The sequence below is a fragment of the Lonchura striata genome, chromosome 28 (assembly GCF_046129695.1).
Source record: "Lonchura striata isolate bLonStr1 chromosome 28, bLonStr1.mat, whole genome shotgun sequence".
In the NCBI taxonomy this organism is placed as follows: Eukaryota; Metazoa; Chordata; class Aves; order Passeriformes; family Estrildidae; genus Lonchura; species Lonchura striata.
The window spans coordinates 3346524-3365691 of NC_134630.1; the positions used below are offsets into that span (position 1 = coordinate 3346524).

The 19168-nt window shown below is 55.4% G+C and overlaps 1 protein-coding gene across 1 annotated transcript in view; it reads left to right on the plus strand.

Moving 5' to 3' along the window:
• Positions 1-18009, plus strand: part of ADAMTS10 (ADAM metallopeptidase with thrombospondin type 1 motif 10) — a 59892-nt gene extending 41883 nt beyond the window's left edge. Inside the window, exons 15-24 of the mRNA XM_077788787.1 lie at positions 6692-6825; positions 8514-8637; positions 9356-9436; positions 11377-11540; positions 12101-12227; positions 14006-14135; positions 15249-15453; positions 16066-16242; positions 16865-17021; positions 17900-18009. Of these exons, the coding sequence (XP_077644913.1) occupies positions 6692-6825; positions 8514-8637; positions 9356-9436; positions 11377-11540; positions 12101-12227; positions 14006-14135; positions 15249-15453; positions 16066-16242; positions 16865-17021; positions 17900-18009 (1409 nt within the window). The remainder of the gene's footprint in view (positions 1-6691; positions 6826-8513; positions 8638-9355; positions 9437-11376; positions 11541-12100; positions 12228-14005; positions 14136-15248; positions 15454-16065; positions 16243-16864; positions 17022-17899) is intronic.
• The last annotated feature ends 1159 nt before the right edge of the window (positions 18010-19168 follow it).

Here is a 19168-nt window from a genome sequence, read left to right on the forward strand (position 1 = left end):
TTGGCCTACAGGGAAGATGGGGCTGGCCACCAGGGATACCACAACCAATGAGAGAACAGGGAAAGGAGAAACCACAAGAGTTTGGAACATATGGGGAAAAGAACTGGGGTGGATCATAAGTCAGGTGCCCGATGGGGAGGAGACAGAGCAGGCAGGGAAAGCTTCCTGAGCAGGAGAAGGGATGGGATCTGGTGGATCCTTCAAAGAGCAGCACTTCCCTCTTCCTGAGGTCAGCCCTGGGTCCTGCAGAAGGGTCTGGAGGAGGCTCTGTGGCAGAAATCTCTCAATAATGAGGAGGAAGAGCTCATCTCCTTGGTGCAGTTAATGAACTGGACTGGGGAAATCCTTCCCAGCTGTGTAAACAAGCCCAGCTCCCAGCAGGGCTCCTGCAGCTGGAGCAGCTGGGCTGAGGCTGCAGGGGATGGATCAATAAAAATGTAATAAAACTGGGAGGCTGTAAAGTCACCCCAAGACCCCAGTGGATGTCAAGGTGGAAGACAACCTTGCAGGCTGGAGCTGCCCTGGCTCAGACCTCTCTCCTCCCCAGGCATGGCCCAGGGCTTGGCTGGCCAGCTGAACATCACCCCTGGGGTGTCATCTGTCCCTGATATGAGTTATTTGCTTTCATAAAGAGCCCCTTCCTCTCTCAGCTTCAGCTTCCTCTGCCACAAAATAAGTGATGAAACCTCTCCCCTCGTGGGAGGCTGGCAGTGCTGACAGTGCCATGTTTTGAAGGGATCTGGGAGCTTCATCTCCTCTTCCCATGGTGGCTGTGGCTCATGAGAAGCATTTTTGTTTTGTTTACTCAGAGTCAAAGGGTGTCACTGTTGTCCCCTGAGGAACCTTGAAGTGGGAGAAGTCAAGGAATCTCTCTGCACAAGTCTGAGCTCTCTCTCAGACCTGGGGAGACCCGGTGTGTGTCCAGTACCTAAAGGGGGCAGGAAAGAGAATTTTAGCAAGGCCTGGAGGGACAGGACACAGGGAATGGCTCCCACTGCCAGAGGGCAGGGATGGATGGGATATTGGAAGGAATTGTACCCTGGCAGGGTGGGCAGGCCCTGGCACAGGGTGCCCAGAGCAGCTGTGGCTGCCCCTGGATCCCTGGCAGTGCCCAAGGCCAGGCTGGACAGGGCTGGGAGCAGCCTGGGACAGTGAAGGTGACCCTGCCATGGCAGGGGTGGCACTAGGTGGGCTTTGAGGTCCCTTCCCACCCAAACCATCCTGTGACTCCATGATTTCAGCAGCAACAGGATCTCCATCCTCACATGCCTGGGGGGTTCTGTGATTTTTGGTGGTATTTGGGTGACAGGGGTACATCTTGGGGAGGTGGGGACATCCCTTGCAGCTCCACCTTTCCCATGTCATAGATCTGACCCCAGGGAACCCCTCCTGTCCTGCCCTTGCCACTGATATTCTGCTCCCAGGCTGTGTCCCCAGACTTTGGGGTGGCAGTGAGGGCTGCTCCTCACCTCCTGAGCCCTTCCAGCAGTGCCCAGAGGCCTCAGACATTCGGGGTGCCAGTCCCCCTCTCCCCATCAGCCCCTCAGGATCCCCCTTTACTGGCAGCCTCATCCCTGGGCATCCCTCCCTCCGGCTGGCAGGGAATCTGCTCCTCAGCTTGGTTCTGGGTGCTTTGTGAGCCCATCCTCACCACCCTGAGCCCCTTCAGCTGCTCAGCTCATCCCAAAAGGGAGGGTGGTTTGGTCTGGGAGTCCAGGGCTTCCCTCTGGCTGCCCTGGGACCCTGGCAGGGGTCAGGAACCCCCCTGGACAGAGCCCCCAGAGACACTGGCTGTGATCTCTGGCCATGGAAAAGAGTTTTCAATGTTACAGGATGAATTACCAGCTCTGAGTGTTTGATATCAGTAATAATTAAGTGTGGCATGGATGCAAAAGTAAAATTTTAGGATTCTAGATAAGCGGTCCAAAGGGGACAAGATGGAGGAAATTGGGTGTGTCTTGTCCTTTTTCTCCTTCTTCATGCCCTCCATGTCTCACTGTGGTGTTGGCATTTTTCTGCTGGTTCAGGCTGGGGACACACTGTCCAACATAGGTGACAGATATTGGCACGTTCTTGTAAATCCAGCCCAGGGAGTTTCTGGTATTTAATGTTTGTCACATCCCACTGAGGGCAGAGCCCCACACGCTGCCCTGCAGGACAGAGCTGGGCAGGGCAGCAGAACATGTGAGAGATAAACAGAATAAACAACCTGGAAACCAGCACAGACCAATTATGGCTTCTGCTTTGGCAGCGGGGCTGACAGACAGAGACTTTCTACAATCTCAAAATCATCAATACCTCAGATTCCAACAGTTTGGGGGTTTCTTGCTTCACCATATTTCTCTGGGAAATATGCACCCAGCTTGCAGGTAAGGAGTCCACCAAAAGCTTGGAGGATTTGGGTCACCAATCCTGCGGGAATTTGGGAAGGGAAGGAGCTGGACAGCAGCTCCCTGAGGTCGGGGCTGTTTTCCTGGCGCTGATTTCCAGCGATCCCGCAGCCCAGACCTCGGGATGGGGAGGCAAAGCCCCGGAGAGGAGCGCTGAGCTCAGCAGTCCGCACATCCCTCCTGGAATGCGGATTTCATTGTTTGTTTACTTTGCTTTGTTCGCTGCCTTCTTCATTTTGCTCTTGGCCCATTCGGGAGTTCGGGGAGAGCCATGGGAGGAGCGGGAGCTTGAGGAAACCAGGAGATTGCTCACCAAAAATTGTAATAAGGCTTAATTCCTCCATGGGAGAGGGCAAGCAGGAGGAACAAAACATCCTCGGAGGCATCAGCTGAAAACATTCTGTTTTAATAGCTCTGTTAAACGTGCAAAGGAGGAACCAGGCAGATCCCAAGTGAAGGGAGGGGGTCAGAATCTGCCTGGCTGGGGTTTTCCTCCCTCCAGGACAGCTCCTGGAGCCCAGCGAGGGCTGGAGCTGTGCCAGGCCTTGGCATGGAGCTCAGGGAAAGGTTCTTCCCCCCGAGGGTGCTGGCACTGCCCAGGCTCCCCAGGGAATGGTCCCGGCCCCGAGGCTGCCAGAGCTGCAGGAGCGTTTGGACAGCGCTCTCAGGGCTGCTCAGGGTGGGGTGTTGGGGGGTCTGGGCTGGATTTGATCCCTGGGGGTCTCTCCAAAGTCAGGATGTTCTGGGATTCCATAATTGTGTTTACAGCATCCCCTGGGCCAGCTCAGCGGTGCCATCACTCTGTGGGAGCCGCTCCTCTCCCACCTCCAGGGATTCTGAGGCACCTTGTGCTGCTCCAGAGGATCTTGCTGTGCTCAGCGCTGCTGCCATGGGGACACTGGGGCCACCTGAACAAGGACAAGGACCTGCCCAGGCCACCAGGGCACCTCTTGGCCAAGGACACTGCAGCTCCTGGGCAGCGGTGCCAGTCTCCTTCCCTCTGGCGACCTGGCTGCCCAGGGCAAATCCTGCCTGGAATTTGTCCCCAGGGAGGCTCTGGGGACAGTTCCGAGCTCGGGGAGCAGTGGCAGTCAGGACATGGGGACCAATGCAGGGTCACCCCTCTGGGCCTCCTGCACGCTCCCTCCCCTGTTCCTCTTCCCTGGCACTTTTATGGGCAGGAATCCCCATGTGAAGGCCTGTCCCAAGTGGGGAGAGCCAGCAGGGATTCACCCCTGAGGCCTTTTTGGGCTACCTAAAAACAGAGGCTGTGTGAGAAATGGATTTGTAGAAATAAGTAGCAGTTCCATTTATATATAAATATAATTTTAATTTTTTAATATAACATAGATAGTATTATATACAGAATATATTTCTTCTATAAACATAGACTATAAATATTATGTTTATATACTAATATTATATATTTATAGAATACAAATAAATATATGAAGTATACAATAAACAAAGTATACCATAAACAAAGTATACAATAAACAAAATATACACTATAATATCTATATATTATATAGATAAAGTATGCATATATATTATAAATTATATATATAATATATATAATACAAACTATAATATATATAAACAAAATATATTATGAATACACAAAATATATAATTTTTTTATATTTCTATAATATATAATTTATTTCTATTTCTAGAATAAAAAGCAGTTCCATTTATTGAAGGGCCTTCAGGTACATTTGGGGCAGATGAAGCCCCCCAGGGACTACACCCAAAAATGGACCACAGGTCACAGGTTTACACACTTCTATAAGTTTGGTCTATTTGCATATTGGGGGTTAATTTCCCAAATACAGCTTCCGGTAATGAAGTCATTTACCCCAAATTTGTTCCCCCAAACTCGTTTTTGTTTCCATCTCTTGGGCCTGAGGCAGTGAGGTGTCCTTGATTGCCAGGCCTGGAGAGGAATTGTTGTGTCTGCCCAAAATGGGACAGCAGCAGCTCACAATGAATTCTGAGTTTAGAGTTCTACACTAAAGAGCTGCAGGATTACAAACAGATGAAAAATATAAAAGCTAAAACCCTAAGATGAGGTTGAGCAAAGCTTGACATGTCTTTAATTTTTTTTTAATAGCTCATTTGCAGACTCTAATCTTCCAACTTTTAGGCACTTTTCAAATAGCACAAAGGCAAAATGGAAAGAAAATCCTCCAGTTTTAATCAGAAACTCTGAGACAGGACAAATTGAAGGACAATTTTCACTGATACCTTGGGGCAAGGCAGCATCCCACATGGAGCAGTGGGACCACAGGACCCCAGTGCCAGCTCCCAGCTCTCAGGGGTGTCAGGATCTGAGGTATTGATGATTTTGAGATTGTAGAAAGTCTCTGTCTGTCAGCCCCGCTGCCAAAGAATCAGCCAGAATTGGTCTGTGCTGGTTTCCAGGTTGTTTATTCTGTTTATCTCTCACATGTTCTGCTGCCTTGCCCAGCTCTGTCCTGCAGGGCAGCGTGTGGGGCTCTGCCCTCAGTGGGATGTGACAAACATTAAATACCAGAAACTCCCTGGGCTGGATTTACAAGAACGTGCCAATATCTGTCACCTCCGTTGGACAGTGTGTCCCCAGCCTGAACCAACAGAAAAATGCCAACACCACAGTGAGACATGGAGGGCATGAAGAAGGAGAAAAAGGACAAGGCACACCCAATTTCCTCCATCTTGTCCCCTTTGGACCCCTTATCTAGAATCCTAAAATTTTACTTTTGCACCTGTGACACACTTAATTATTACTGATATCAACCACTCAGAGCCTGTAATTCATCCTGTAAGATTGAAAACTCTTTTCCATGGCCAGAGATCACAGCCAGTGTCTCTGGGGGCTCTGTCCAGGGGGTTTCCTGACCCCTGCCAGGGTCCCAGACCTGCCAGGGCAGCCAGAGGGAAGCTCTGGATTCTCACAGGGGGTGGCTGCTGAGCTCTCCCTGCTTCTCCAGGAGCTTGCCCAAGCATCCTGCTCCAGAAAATGCCTCCAGGCTGCTGAATTCCCCTCTCCTGTCTCCTCCTGTTCCTCCCTCTCCCAGCTTTGCTCTCTCTTCCCCCCAGCTGCACTCCAGGCACAGCTGGGCCCCCTCCCCTCCCTCTGCCCCTTTGATGTTCTGTACGAGTTTCCAGCTTTGCACATTCCCATTCCTCCCATCCAAGGTGCTTCCCAGCCCTGGCACAGGGATCAGGAGCTGGGTGGTGCCTCCAGGGGGGAACTGCCAGAGCTCAGGCACCTCTGCCAGGCTCCTGCTGGGTCTCCTGGGATGCTCAGGAAAGGCAGCAAACGCCACAAGCCACAGCAGGGTTTGAGAAAATCCAGAGGCAGGAGCCAGGGAATGCTCTGCTGGAGCCACATCCTGCTCCCAGGCACTTCATCCAGATAGCCAGGTGCTGTTCCTGGGGTGAAGGTTGTTGGGAAATATGGGAAATGCAGAAATTTCAGCTGTAACTTGAAGATCTTTCTTCACCCTCACTCCGCTGTCATCACCTTTGCTGGGAAGGATTCACCTCAGACAGAAAGGAATGGTTTCCCTGGCCCAGAAACTTGGTTGTTCTGCTCTGGCAGCTGAAAAATCCTTGGAAAGGTAACTCAGGAGCTGCTGCCTCAGTTTCCCTGTTGGTAAAGTGGGCAGAAGGGTTTTACAATGCCTGAAGTGCCAGGAGTGCCCCGGGTAAGAACAAACCACTTTGTTTCCTTGCCTGTCACACCCAGCCCACGTTGCCAGGCTGTGCAGGAGGGGCAGTGTCCCCACAGGGGTCTGTGTCCAGCTCCAGGGCCTGGCTCCCTCCTCCTGGGGCATCCTCCTGGTTCTCCACATCCTTTCTTACGGGAATAAATCACACGAGCTCCAATTTCCTCATGGTTGAAAAAAACCAATTCTTTATTCACACAACTCCTTTTTATCCAGTTTTACAGACCTCATATGTGACTCCAATTAGTCAGCACCTTTCTTGCCAATTACTTTTATTGATTAGTAACAAGCTGTTATTCTGTATTGACTGGTCACTCAAACCCCTGGTGTGTATGTGCAGGGAAAGTTGTTTGTGAGAGATAGTTCTCATTTTTCTATCTAAAAACAGTTTATAAGGTGCTGGTTGTTTTTTATCCAGGAACAGACTGTTATCTTAACGAAATGCTCACACCAGGATTGCTTTCACATGGGAACTTGCAAAGTGCTGGCTTTGCCACCAATTCCAGGAGAGCAGGCTTGATTTTATGAAGCCTTTATGATTTTTTTTCTTTACCTTTTGAAGACGTTTGAAGCTGTGCTCCTTCCCCAGGGGGTGTCAAGGCCTGTTCCCTCAACTGCCTGGCCGAGGGCTTCAACTTCTACACGGAGCGGGCGGCGGCCGTGGTGGACGGGACCCCGTGCAGGCAGGACTCCAACGACATCTGTGTCAACGGGGAGTGCAAGGTGGGACAGGGACAGAGCCCTGGGGCAGGGGGACAGGGACAGAGCTGGGTAGGGGGGGAAAGGACAGACCCCTGGGGCAGGGGGACAGGGACAGAGCTGGGCAGGAGGACAGGGACAGACCCCTGGGGCAGGGGGACAGGGACAGAGCCCTGGGGCAGGGGGACAGGGACAGAGCTGGGCAGGGGGACAGGGACAGAGCCCTGGGGCAGGGGGACAGGGACAGACCCAAAGCAGAGGGGACAAGGACAAGGACAAACCTGGGCAGAGGGGACAAGGACGGATCCTTGGGTAGGGGGGGACAAGGACAGACCCCCAAGCAGAGGAGACAAGAACACACCCCTGGGCAGAGGGGACAGGGACAGATCCCTGGGGCAGAGGGGACAAGGACAGACCCACAGGCAGAGGGGACAGGGACAAACCTGGGCAGAGGGGACAAGGACAGACCTATGGGCAGAGGGGACAAGGACAGACCCCGGGCAGAGGGGACAGGGATGGACTCACAGGCAGGGGGGACAAGGACAGATCCCTGGGCAGGGGGACAAGGACAGACACAAAGCAGAGGGGACAAGGGCAGATGCAAAGAAGAGGGACAAGGGAGGACCCCCAAGCAGAGGAGACAAGAACAGACTCTTGGGCAGAGGGGACACAGACAGACCCCCGGGATAGGGGGACAAGGACAGATCCCTGGGTAGGGGGGACAAGGGCAGACCCCCAAGCAGGGGACAAGAAGAGACCCTCGGGCAGGTGAGCACTGCCCTCAAACTGCTCACACAGATGTGGGATGGGTGGAGGGTTAAGAGAGCTGGGGGTGCTCCCCTGGAGAGGAGAAGCTCCAGGAGAGCTCAGAGCCCCTGGCAGGGCCTGAAGGGGCTCCAGGAGAGCTGGAGAGGGACTGGGGACAAGGATGGAGGGACAGGACACAGGGAATGGCTCCCAGTGCCAGAGGGCAGGGCTGGATGGGAGATTGGGCAGGAATTGTTCCTGGCAGGGTGGGCAGGCCCTGGCACAGGGTGCCCACCCTGGATCCCTGGCAGTGCCCAAGGCCAGGCTGGACAGGGCTGGGAGAACCCTGGGATGGTGGAAGGTGTCCCTGCCATGGCAGGGCTGGCACTGGGTGGGCTTTGACTTCCCTTCTAACCCAAACCATTCTGTGATTCCATGATTTCTCTGCCTGGACACCCAGTGGGAGCAGGAATATTCCCATCCAGCCTGCATTCCCTGCCTCACAGATGGATCTCTGCACTCCCAGCCCCTTGGATGTTTCACTTGCAGTGGGATCTGGGTGGAGATGTAAAAGTTAATTCTAAGGAAGTGCTGTGGGAGAGGTCAGCAGACAGACAGACAGACAGACTGACTGTGTGTCTGTCTGTCTCCCTTCCTGTATCTCTGGGATCTGTTTGTCTCCACGGGGCTGTGGAACAAAGGGGGATCACACCCGAGGGAGCCACAGCTGTGCTGGTGTCCCTGGTGCCACCCCACGGGTGGTGGCAGGGGGACAGAGGCCACATCAGCTGCAGGGACAGGGCTTCCCCTGGCTCCAGCCAAGCTCTGCTTTATCCCAGCCTTGGAGAGACCCTCCCAGGAGAGGGCAGGCAGAGGTGGTGGTGCTGAGGTGTTTGGGGCACTGTGGGGACAGCAGGGAGGGCAGGGCCCCTCCAGGCCGGCTCATTCTGCTGCTCCTCCCGCAGCACGTGGGCTGTGACCGGGTGCTGGGCTCCGACGCCAAGGAGGACAAGTGCCGGGTCTGTGGGGGAGATGGCAGCTCCTGCGAGACCATCGAGGGCGTCTTCAACCAGTCCCTGCCCGAGGGAGGTAGGGAACAAACAGCCTGCTCACCCTGAATCCCTGCCCCACCTCAGCTGCCCCTGGGGACAGGCAGGGACAAATCCCAGAGCTGAATCCCAAGGGGTAGGGCCAGGCTAGGAGGCAGCAAATCCCTCCTGCCCACCAGCCAAGCTGTGCCCAGTCTCTGGCACAGAGCTCCAAGCCCCTTCCTGCTCCCCAGGGCTGATCCCAGCTCCACAGCACATTCCCAGGACAGCCAGTGCCACCACAAGAGCCCACCGTGCAAACCCGCTGCACTTTGGTGTCGCTGTGGAGGCAGGAAGGGAATGAATAGACTTGACTCAGAAGGCTGCTGAGAGTAAAACTCCTGTTTATTCAAAATACCCTGCTCTTTTATACAGAGCTCTGCAAGGACCAAATCCATTGGTTCTGAAGTGAAAACAACTCAAAGCATTGGTGCAAAGTGCTTGATGCACAGTGATAGAACTTAACTATAAACAAGGTGAACAACAAGAGAGATAAAGAATTATCTACATTCTCTCCAGCTCTTTCCCAGGCTCTTGCCTGGCTAGAAACTCTCCGTTTCTTTCTTTGACTGCATCCGAGTCACACACTTTGGTGCACAAAATGCTTTTTCCATCATTTCCCCATGGATAAGGGGGTGGCTCACGCTCCCATCCAGCCCAGGGCAGCTCTGGCTCTGGGACTGGAGGATGAAGATGCTGCTCACCTGTTTGTCCCACAGGTTACGAGGAGGTGATCCAGATCCCCAAGGGCTCCGTCCACATCGACATCCGGGAGCTGAACCTCTCCATCAACTACCTGGGTGAGCTGGGGCTGGGGTGCTGGAACCCCAGCCAGGCCCTGCCATTCCCTGGCATTAACAGGCTCTGGGCAAGGCCTGGCGAGGAGAACTTGCCACGGCAGCTGGGAATGGGGATGTGGGGCAGGGGAAGTGTGGGCTGTGTGTCTCCAGTGTCCCTGTCCTTCGTTAGCATCACAGCCCTGAGCAAACCCCACGTCCTCAGCTCCTGGCACTGCCTGTGGCTCCCTGGCATCCCCCCTCTGCCACCCTGGGGATTAAAAATGCTCATGTTTTCCTCAGGCTTGGTTTTCCAGCCTTGCTCAGTCCTGCTTTCACAACGAGGATTTTCTTTCCCCTTTTTCCCTCCCTGTCCTCTGAGCCATGCAGGGCAGGGTGTTCTCCCTGGATGCTGCTGGGTGCCAGTAGGGTTCTCCTGGCAGCATCCCTCCCCTGGCATCAGAGGTGCCTCCATCCCTCCCTGCCCAGGGCGTGGGGACTCCTTTCAGGATTTCTGCTGCCCACAGGCTCTGCCACTTTGGGATCCCTGCGGGCATCCAGATGGGGGGAGCATCCTCTGTGTGATTTATTAAAAAAATACGGCTATTGATCTAGTACCTGATGTTTCCCCCCCCCTCTCAGCCCCCTAAATTATCAGGATAGCCCAGAGATCTGAGGCTGTGAGAGGAGGAATATCAGGAGATGGCAAAGATTCCCAAAAGAGGCTCTTACCCCAGATATGTTGGTTCAGCTCTCTTTATTCTGCGATGTCCACGTGGAGAGCGGGGCAAAAGAGAACAAACAGGAAATGTCAGGGGTCTGTACAGACTTTGGACAGGGTGGGCTTCCCTGGCTCTACACCAACCCTGTCAGGGCAGGAAGGAGGGTCCAGGGTTCTCTGATCAGAGTCACAGGGGTCCCGGGGAATGGGGAACAGAATGCCCATGAGCTCAATGTAACAGTACCAATATCCAACTGTGAAGGACAAAAATTCTCTAACAGTTTAAAGTTAGAAAGTGTGTGTTTATTGCGTGTGGGATCAAATAAACACCGTGGCTTCCAGGTGATTCCAGAGTCCTTTTACCCATACAAGTATTGAATACGCAAAATACAAATACATATTCATCATTTTGGTACATCCCATTCCCTGCTTTGCATGCTAATCACTCCAAAAGCCATTCAGCATGCGTGGTTTGTTCCTTGAAATGGGTCGGTGTCCCTTTCATGCGGAGGGGTCCCAAAATGAGGAAGTCAATGAAGTCTTCCTTGTTCTGACCTTTCTACATTTTCAATGCAAATATGACAAATGAACTCTTGGTAGAACTCCCATTCCTTGTCTTCAGTTGGTTTCAGAACAGAGGAGCCCCACAATTGTCTTATGTTCTTAAAACTCTTTGTCAGTTTGTGTATTCTTCATTATAAACCCAGCTAACACAACATTGTGCTGACGAGCAATTAGTTATTAGTTAACTACTAACCCTTAACTTCATCAAGGCCCACTCATTTCTTTTCATTAACTCTAGTAAGGCTAAAACCTTAACTCCTCCAAAATCTCCAAATTCCTTAAAACTGACGTTTCGCGTGTCCCGGGCGCGATGGGGCCGGCCGGGCAGCGGCGCCCGGAGCGCGGCAGGAGCGAGCGCTCGGCTCCCCCTCTAGCGACTCTCCCGGGCAAGCACAGCCCGGCTCGGGCCCCGGCAGCTCCGGCAGCCCCGGCCAGCGTGCCCAGCCGTGTTCGAGCCTGCTTTTGTGGCCGCAGCTGGCCCGCAGCGCAGGGAGGTGCTGGGCAGCTGAGCCCGCAGCGCGGCTCCATCGCTCCATCCCTGCTGGCGGCTCTGTGCCCACCCCGGTGCCATCCCCGCTGTCCTTGCCATGCCCTGAGCCCGGCAGGGGAGCAGTACCTGGCTGAAGCTGGCCCAGGTGCCTCGAGCCTCTGTGCTGAGCCACCTCCCCTGTCGTGGCAGCGCTGCGAGGGGACAGTGGGGAATATTTCATCAACGGGAAGCTCTCCATCGATCCCCCCCGGCGCTTCGACATCGCCGGCACCACCTTCCACTACAGGAGGTCTCCTGAGGAGCCTGAGTCGCTGGAGGCTTTGGGACCCACCAACATCACCCTCTTTGTCATGGTTGGTAACTTCGTGCCCCTCCCGGTGCGGTCCTAGTCGGGCTAGAAGGATCTTGCTGTGGCTACCTGGGGACTGGAGCTGATCAGCCCCTGCTGTGGCTGTTGGGAGTAGAGGGACACAGAGAGCAGAGGTAAATTGGGCTAAATTGACACAATAAATCCCAGAATTAATCAGCTTGGAAAAGCCCTTTGAGACCATCGAGTCCAAGCTGTGACCTGGCACCGCCTTGTCAGCCAGACCACGGCACCGAGTGCCACATCCAGCCTTGCAAGAGTCACCCCAGGTGGGACAGGAGCCCACAGTCCCTGCCTGCTGTGTCCACTGGGCACTCTCAGATCTCCCTCCCTAATTCTCAGGCCTCCTGCCCTAATCTGTCAGGTTTTGGGATGACTCCACCCTTAAGTGCCTGGGAGCTCATTCTCTGATCCAGCACCACTGGTGGCTGCCCTGGAAGGGGGCAGGGGACGATTGCAGCTGCCCTGGCTGGTAGAGGGGCTGTGGGATGCCACCTGGCTGGTCACCGTGGTGGCACTGATGTCCTGGGGGTGCCTTTCCTGCAGGTGCTGGTGCGGACGGAGCCACAGGGGATCCGCTACAAGTTCAACGCTCCCGTGGGCAGGGATGGCTCCAGCCTGTACTCCTGGCACTACACCCCGTGGACCAAGTGCTCCGTGCTGTGTGCAGGGGGTGAGCTCTGATGCTGGGCTGTTTTGGGGGGACATGTGGGACCTCCCCCCGTGCTGTGTCTGGGTCTCTGCTTGGCTCTGAGGAGCTCTGGGGTCTTTACACAGCCCCACCCTGCACTCAGCCAGGTGGGAGTTGTGTCAAGCAGTGCCAGGGCAAAGAACCCGGGTGCCATCTTCAGCTGGGCCACAAGTATGGGTGGAAGGACCTTAAAGATCAAATTTTTCCACCCTCTGCCATGGCAGAAAAACCTTCCACTGTCCCAGGCTGCTCCAATTCATCCAGCCTGGCCTTGGGCACTGGCAGGGATCCAGGGGCAGCCACAGCTGCTCTGGGCACCCTGTGCCAGGGCCTGCCCACCCTGCCAGGGAACAATTCCTGCCCAATCTCCCATCCAGCCCTGCCCTCTGGCAGTGGAAAGCCATTCCCTGTGTCCTGTCTCTCCATCCATTTTCAAACCCATTTACTTGTGCAATTCATGCAATCATAGAATGGCTTTAGCTTGGAAGGGACCTTAAATCTCATCCAGTGCCACCCCTGCCATGGCAGGGACACCTTCAACCGTCCCAGGCTGCTCCCAGCCCTGTCCAGCCTGGCCTTGGCACTGCCAGGGATGGAGCAAGGACAGGTTGGCTGATCACAGCCCCTGAGGCCTCAGCTCTGCAGCCTGTGAACTGAAACACCCCTGGTGTTCCCTGAATCCTTGGACTGGTTCCCATGGGGATTGGCACACAGGCTGGGCCATGTCTCAGGGCTCTGGAGAGCCTGTGTGGGAGGGCTGAGCTGGAATTCAGAAGAGAATGGCTCAGTAATGCTCCCTGTTTAAAGCTCAGGGCTTGTCTTCCATGCCAGACCTCAATCAAGAGCTGTCCCTCCTTGTTCCTGTTATTCCCCAAGTGCTGCCCAGGAAAGCCACAAGACCAAGGTCAGAACAGGCTCACAAGACCTTGGTTAGAAGGCCAAGGTTGGAACAGCTTCATTTGAGCATGAGATCCCTGGAATGCTGTGATCCTCCATCCTCTGGCATGTCCTACCCTGGCTGATGAATCCCAGAACCATCGAGGTTGGAAAACCCTCCAGGGCCACCGAGTCCTGCTCCCCACCTTGTCACCCACAGTGCCACATCCAGGCATCGACACCAACATTCCACACCATCCATTTGTTCTGGAGATGTCAGAGAAGTCCTTGGTTATGAATGGAGGAATAAATTCATGCTCGATGTGCAGAGACAAGAGGTTGTTTTGTCACATCAGCCCATGGCAGCAGAGCTGTGGGGCTGGCACCCAGGACCTGCCTCTGCTCCAGCCTCAGTGATGCCTTGTGCAGGCTGACCTAGAACAGAGGCTGGACAGAGCTAAAGAATAAACCAGGAATTTATTAAAAGGCATCAATGGATCCACCTTGGGCAGCACAATCCAAAATGGCTACAAAAATGGACAACTGGTCATGGGGTCTCTCACTTTTAAATGTTCTGCTCCATTTACATATTGGAGATCATTGTCCAATTACAGCTTTAGTTTATGAAGTCCCATCCTTATTTTTCTCTCTTCATTCCATGTTGTTGATGCTCTTGGGCTGAGATTTGGATCATTTGTCCTTGGTGCCCAGCTGGAGCAGGAATTGTTTTGTCTCCCTGCTCTGTGCAGAGAGCTCAGCATCCCCTCATGTGAAGCCCAGACCCACCCACTAAAGCAGCACAGAACCTGAAAATGATAAAAGCTCAAACCTGAGGCCTCACAGCCTCCTCCTCCCTTTCCCCCTTCCCTCTTTTTCCTGGGCAGGCAGCCAGATCCAGTCTGTGGTGTGCAGGAAACTCTCTGATGGCTCAACTGTCCCCAACCATTTCTGCAGCGCCGACACCAAAGTCCCCGAGCGCCAGAGGAGCTGCAACACCGAGCCCTGTCCCCCGGCGTGAGTACAGTGTGGCAAAGGAACTCTGAGAGAATTTTAGAATTTAACAGAAAGTTTCTGTCGTTTGTATTTGGACATAAACTTTGAGATAAGAAATGTTGATTTAGGAGATCAATGTTTCTTTGGAGAAATAGAACGAAGAAAGATAAACCTACAAAGAGTAATTTTAGATAATAATAATTTTATTAATTTTAGATATTAATAGCTTTAGAGAATTTTAGATAATAATATTAGGATATTAGGATAATATTATAATATTATAGTATTATAGTATTAATATTTGTATTATAGTATTAATATTATAGTATTATAGTATTAATATTATAGTATTATATAATATCATTAATAATATTAACAATTTTAGATAAGAATAGATTTAAAGCATTTACAATATAGTGTAGCAAAAACTCAAAACCCAAGAAATTTATAACATATTATAATTAAGAAATAGTTAACTTCTAATTATAATAGTGTAAATTATAACATCTGTATTGTCTCACCTTTCATATGAGACTAAAAAGATAAAAAATATATTTTTTTAAATTACAATAATTTAATCTAAATTTTTAAAATTTAATTTAAAATTTACATGTTTGAAGTGCCTCTCATTTACCCCATCTCTAAGTCAATAAAAGACTTCATCCAACATGCAGGGAGCTGTGGGGGAAAACCAGAGTGAGCAAGTGAAATTCCCCCCTGGCTGCCTTTCCCAAGTCACAGCCCCACTGGTGTCACTGCAGCTCTGCTGGGGGAGTTTCTCCTCTGTGTCCCAGGATCTCAGTGGGTCCCTCAGGGATTGTGCCAGCCCCTCCTGAAGGGGAAGGGCAGATGTGCAGTGGCTCAGGCAGAGCTGCCTGCCAGGCTGTGCCTGGAGGAGCTCCAGGGCTGTGGGACCAGCCCAGTCCATCCCAGCCCAGCCCAGCCCAGCCCAGCCCAGCCCAGCCCAGCCCAGTCCATCCCAGCCCAGCCCGGCCCAGCCCGGCCCAGCCCAGCCCAGCCCAGCCCAGCCCGGCCCAACCCAACCCAGCCCAGCCCGGCCCAGCCCAGCCCAGCCCAGCCCAGCCCAGCCCAGCCCAGGCTGTCCCTCCCAGCTCTGCTGTTGCCCCTCTCCAGCTGGGCCATTGGGAACTGGTCCGAGTGCAGCCGGAGCTGCAACGAGGGCGTCCGGACCCGCAGCGTCTTCTGCAAGAGGAAGATCTCTGCCAGCGAGGAGAAAACCCTGGATGACGCCTCCTGCACGCAGCCACGGCCAAAGATGCTGGAGCCCTGCAACAACCAAACGTGTCCTCCTGAGTGGGTGGCCCTGGACTGGTCAGAGGCGAGTGCCAAGGAGGGACACGGAGCTGGGGAAGGTCTGAGGAGCGGCTGAGGGCACTTGGCTCGTTCAGCTGGAGCACAGGAGATGAGGGGAGGCTCCTCGGGGCTGCAGCTCCTCCCGAGGGGAGGCAGAGGGGCAGGGGCTGAGCTCTGCTCTGGGACAGCTCCTGGAGCCCAGCGAGGGCTGGAGCTGTGCCAGGCCTTGGCATGGAGCTCAGGGAAAGGTTCTTCCCCCCGAGGGTGCTGGCACTGCCCAGGCTCCCCAGGGAATGGTCCCGGCCCCGAGGCTGCCAGAGCTGCAGGAGCGTTTGGACAGCGCTCTCAGGGCTGCTCAGGGTGGGGCTGTTGGGGGGTCTGGGCAGGGACAGGGGCTGGGCTGATGATCCCTGGGGGTCCCTCCCAGCTCAGGATATTCTGGTTCCATGGTTGAGACCATCCCTCCCCTCTCTGAGGGCGCTGCTCCCTAGGAGCACAGTGCCCATCACCAGTGACAGCCACGGAGAGCTCAGTGTGGGAATGTGGCAGCTCAGGAGCCAGGAAATTTGGGAGCAGCAGGGCTGGGGAGCCAGAGCTGCCTCTGTCCCCTCCTTGACCGTGTCCCCTGTCCCTGCAGTGCACCCCGAGCTGTGGGCCCGGCTTCCGCCACCGCATCGTCCTGTGCAAGAGCGGCGACCACAGCGTGACCCTGCCCACCTCGCAGTGCCACGAGGCTGCCAAGCCCCCCACCAGCATGAGGTGCAACCTGCGGCGCTGCCCCCCACCCCGCTGGGTCACCGGCGAGTGGGGAGAGGTAGGGACAGCCGTCCCCACGGGGGAATTGCAGCAGGAGCCTCCCCAGGCCTTCAAATCCTGCCCTGCAGGACACCTTTATGGGCCAGCAGAAGCCTGGGTGGCCACCACAGCTATCCAGGGACCCGTGGCAGTGTTCTTTGTCCCCTTTTCGGCTCATTTGTGATGGTGCTGGTGCCCCAAGGACAGAACAGACCCTGGGGGTGTGCCAGGACCCCACAGGAGTTGTGGAAGGGTCCCTGTGGTGGCTGGGGGTCAGCAGGGCAGTGGCTGCAGAGGTGGGCTGGCCCTCCTGCCAAGCAGGGCCACTGCTGGTCCCCCCAGAGCCCCACGGGGTGACCCTGGCAGTCCTCCCTGCCCTGAGCACCCCTGGAGCTGCAGGGGGGTGCAGGAGACCTGGCAAAGGCCAGTGATTTAGGGCTGGATGTGGGATCCTCGCCGAGCCCTGGAGAATCAAACCAAGCATTTTTTGGGATGCAGGGCAGCATCACTCGCTCGTGCCGGGGAGGGAAGGGACACCCCCCTCCAGCACCCTTGGCACCCCCTGCCCCGCCTGTGCCCGCTGCTGTCGCGGTCCCAGGGCCGTGGTGGCCGCGGCAGCTCCCTGCGTGCTGTGCCCACAGTGCTCTGCCCAGTGTGGCCTCGGGCAGCAGAGGAGATCCGTGCAGTGCCTGGCGCACACCGGGCAGCCGGCCATGGACTGCGTGGAGGCCCTGCAGCCCCCAGGGATGCAGCAGTGCGAGAGCAAGTGCGAGTCGGGGCCCACGGACAACCCCGAAGGTGAGGGGGCTCTGCAGAGGGGACACGTGTCCCACTGGGGACAGGGACATGGGAGCTGGCACAGCACCAGCTGGGCTCTAGGGTGGGGAGATCCCAGCCCTGGAAGTGTCCAGGTTGGGCAATGGGGTTTGGAGCAGCCTGGGGTAGTGGGAGGTGTCCCTGCTCATGGCAGGAGGTGGAAAAATTTGATCATTAAGGTTCTTCCACCCATACCTGTGGCCCAGCTGAAGATGGCACCCGGGTTCTTTGCCCTGGCACTGCCTGACACAACTCTCACCTGGCTGAGTGCAGGGTGGGGCTGTGTAGAGACCCCAGAGCTCCTCAGAGCCAAGAAGAAACCCAGACACAGCATGGGGGAGTCCCACATGTCCCCCCGAAGCAGCCCAGCATCAGCACATGGTCCACGGGGTGTAGTGCCAGGAGGCAAGAGGGGTCTCTGCAGAGGGGACACGTGTCATTGGGGACAGGGACATGGCAGCTAGAGTTGGGCTCTAGGGTGGGAGACCCCATCCCTGGAAGTGTCCAAGGCTGGGTTGGACATTGGGGTTTGGAGCAACCTGGGGTAGTGGGAGGTGTCCCTGCCCGTATCAGGGTGGCACTTGATGGCTTTAAGGTCCCTTCCAACCCAAACCATTCTGTTGAAAATGTGGCCATTCTATGGCTCTGGTCCCCTCTGGTCCCGGGCCAACCTGGTGTGCCATGACCCTGAGAAATGAGGGAACTCCACCTTGAGAAATGCACCCTGGTAAAGACAGGTTTCCATCAGTGATGTCCTCAGCAGCTTCTTCACCACGGCTGCATCTTCCAGCTCCCTGACAAACCCCCCCAGGATCTCCTCAGCCTGGCTGTGACCCTGCTCCCCTCTGTGTCCCCTGCAGAGTGCAAGGATGTGAACAAGGTGGCCTACTGCCCGCTGGTCCTCAAGTTCAAGTTCTGCAGCCGGACCTACTTCCGACAGATGTGCTGTAAAACCTGCCAGGGCCACTAGGACACAGCGGGACCCAGCGGGAGCCCCGTGGCAAAACTGGAAGGCCAGAGCTTCACTGGAGGGCTGCCGAGCCCTGCCCTCCCCGGGAACCTCCCCCGGCTCCCACGCTGACTCCGGTCACGCTTCCACGGGCGTCACCCAAACCCGTCCCCCACAGCCCCCTCGGCCCCCGAGCTTCTCAGAGGCAGGTTCCCAGTTCAACCACTGCAGCCCCAGCTGGATGAGCGCTGGGAGAGGGGGGAGCTGGGCAGAGCAGGGACTTTACTTGAAATGCTGATGTTGTTATTTATTAGTAGCGGAGCCAGGTCCCGCTGGGGGAAGCGGCACCGCTCGCCCCGCTCCTGCCTCATCCTGCTCCGTGCCCCCAGGGCACCATCACGGGGCTTGGGCACTCCCGGGGCTGCTGCCCTTCCCTCGGGACCCCAGGGGAGCCAGGGAGGAGGGTTCAGTGCCTCGGGTGACCGGCGTGGCTCGTGGCTCCTGGGTGATGGATGGAGAGGAGCCGCCGGGGGAGTGGGGCCGGAGCAGGGATTTTGTGTCCTCGGGGCTGGGATCAGGTCACCCCATGAGCAGGGGGTGACACTGGGAGAGGGGGCTCCCCAACCTCCTGTAGCCACCAGCTTGGATTGGGCTGTTCCCCTGTTTGCCCTTGTCACTTTTAGGACCAGTTTTTACCCCTCGAAGCACGAGCTGAGCTGGGGGCAGAGGCGTGCAGGGGGCTGCAGTCACTTCACGGGCATCGAGGCTGTGCCAGGCTCAGGGAGAGCAGCACAGGAGGGTGCAGACAAGAATGGGCCTGGCACAGTGTCCCCAGAGCCTGGCACAGTGTCCCCAGGGCCTGGCACAGCAGGACCCTGCCCAGAGATAGCCTCAGCCTCATTTCCAAAGGTGCTTGACTTCCAAAGGTGCTTTGCCTCCGAAAGGTGCTTTGCCTCCAAAGGCAGCCTGGCCACGTGTGGCTGTGGCCTCGAGGTGCCAGTCCCAGTGCCACCCACTTCTCTGCCCACAGGAGGCCTCCAGCGATGGGAAAAGAACAGGTTTGACATTCCTCCAGGTCACCTCGTGGCCAAAGCTGGGCCAATTCCTCCACGGGCAGCCTGTGGAGGAGACCTGACTTCAACCCTCCAAAGTGCTTTTTGTTGGCATTGTAATTGTTATT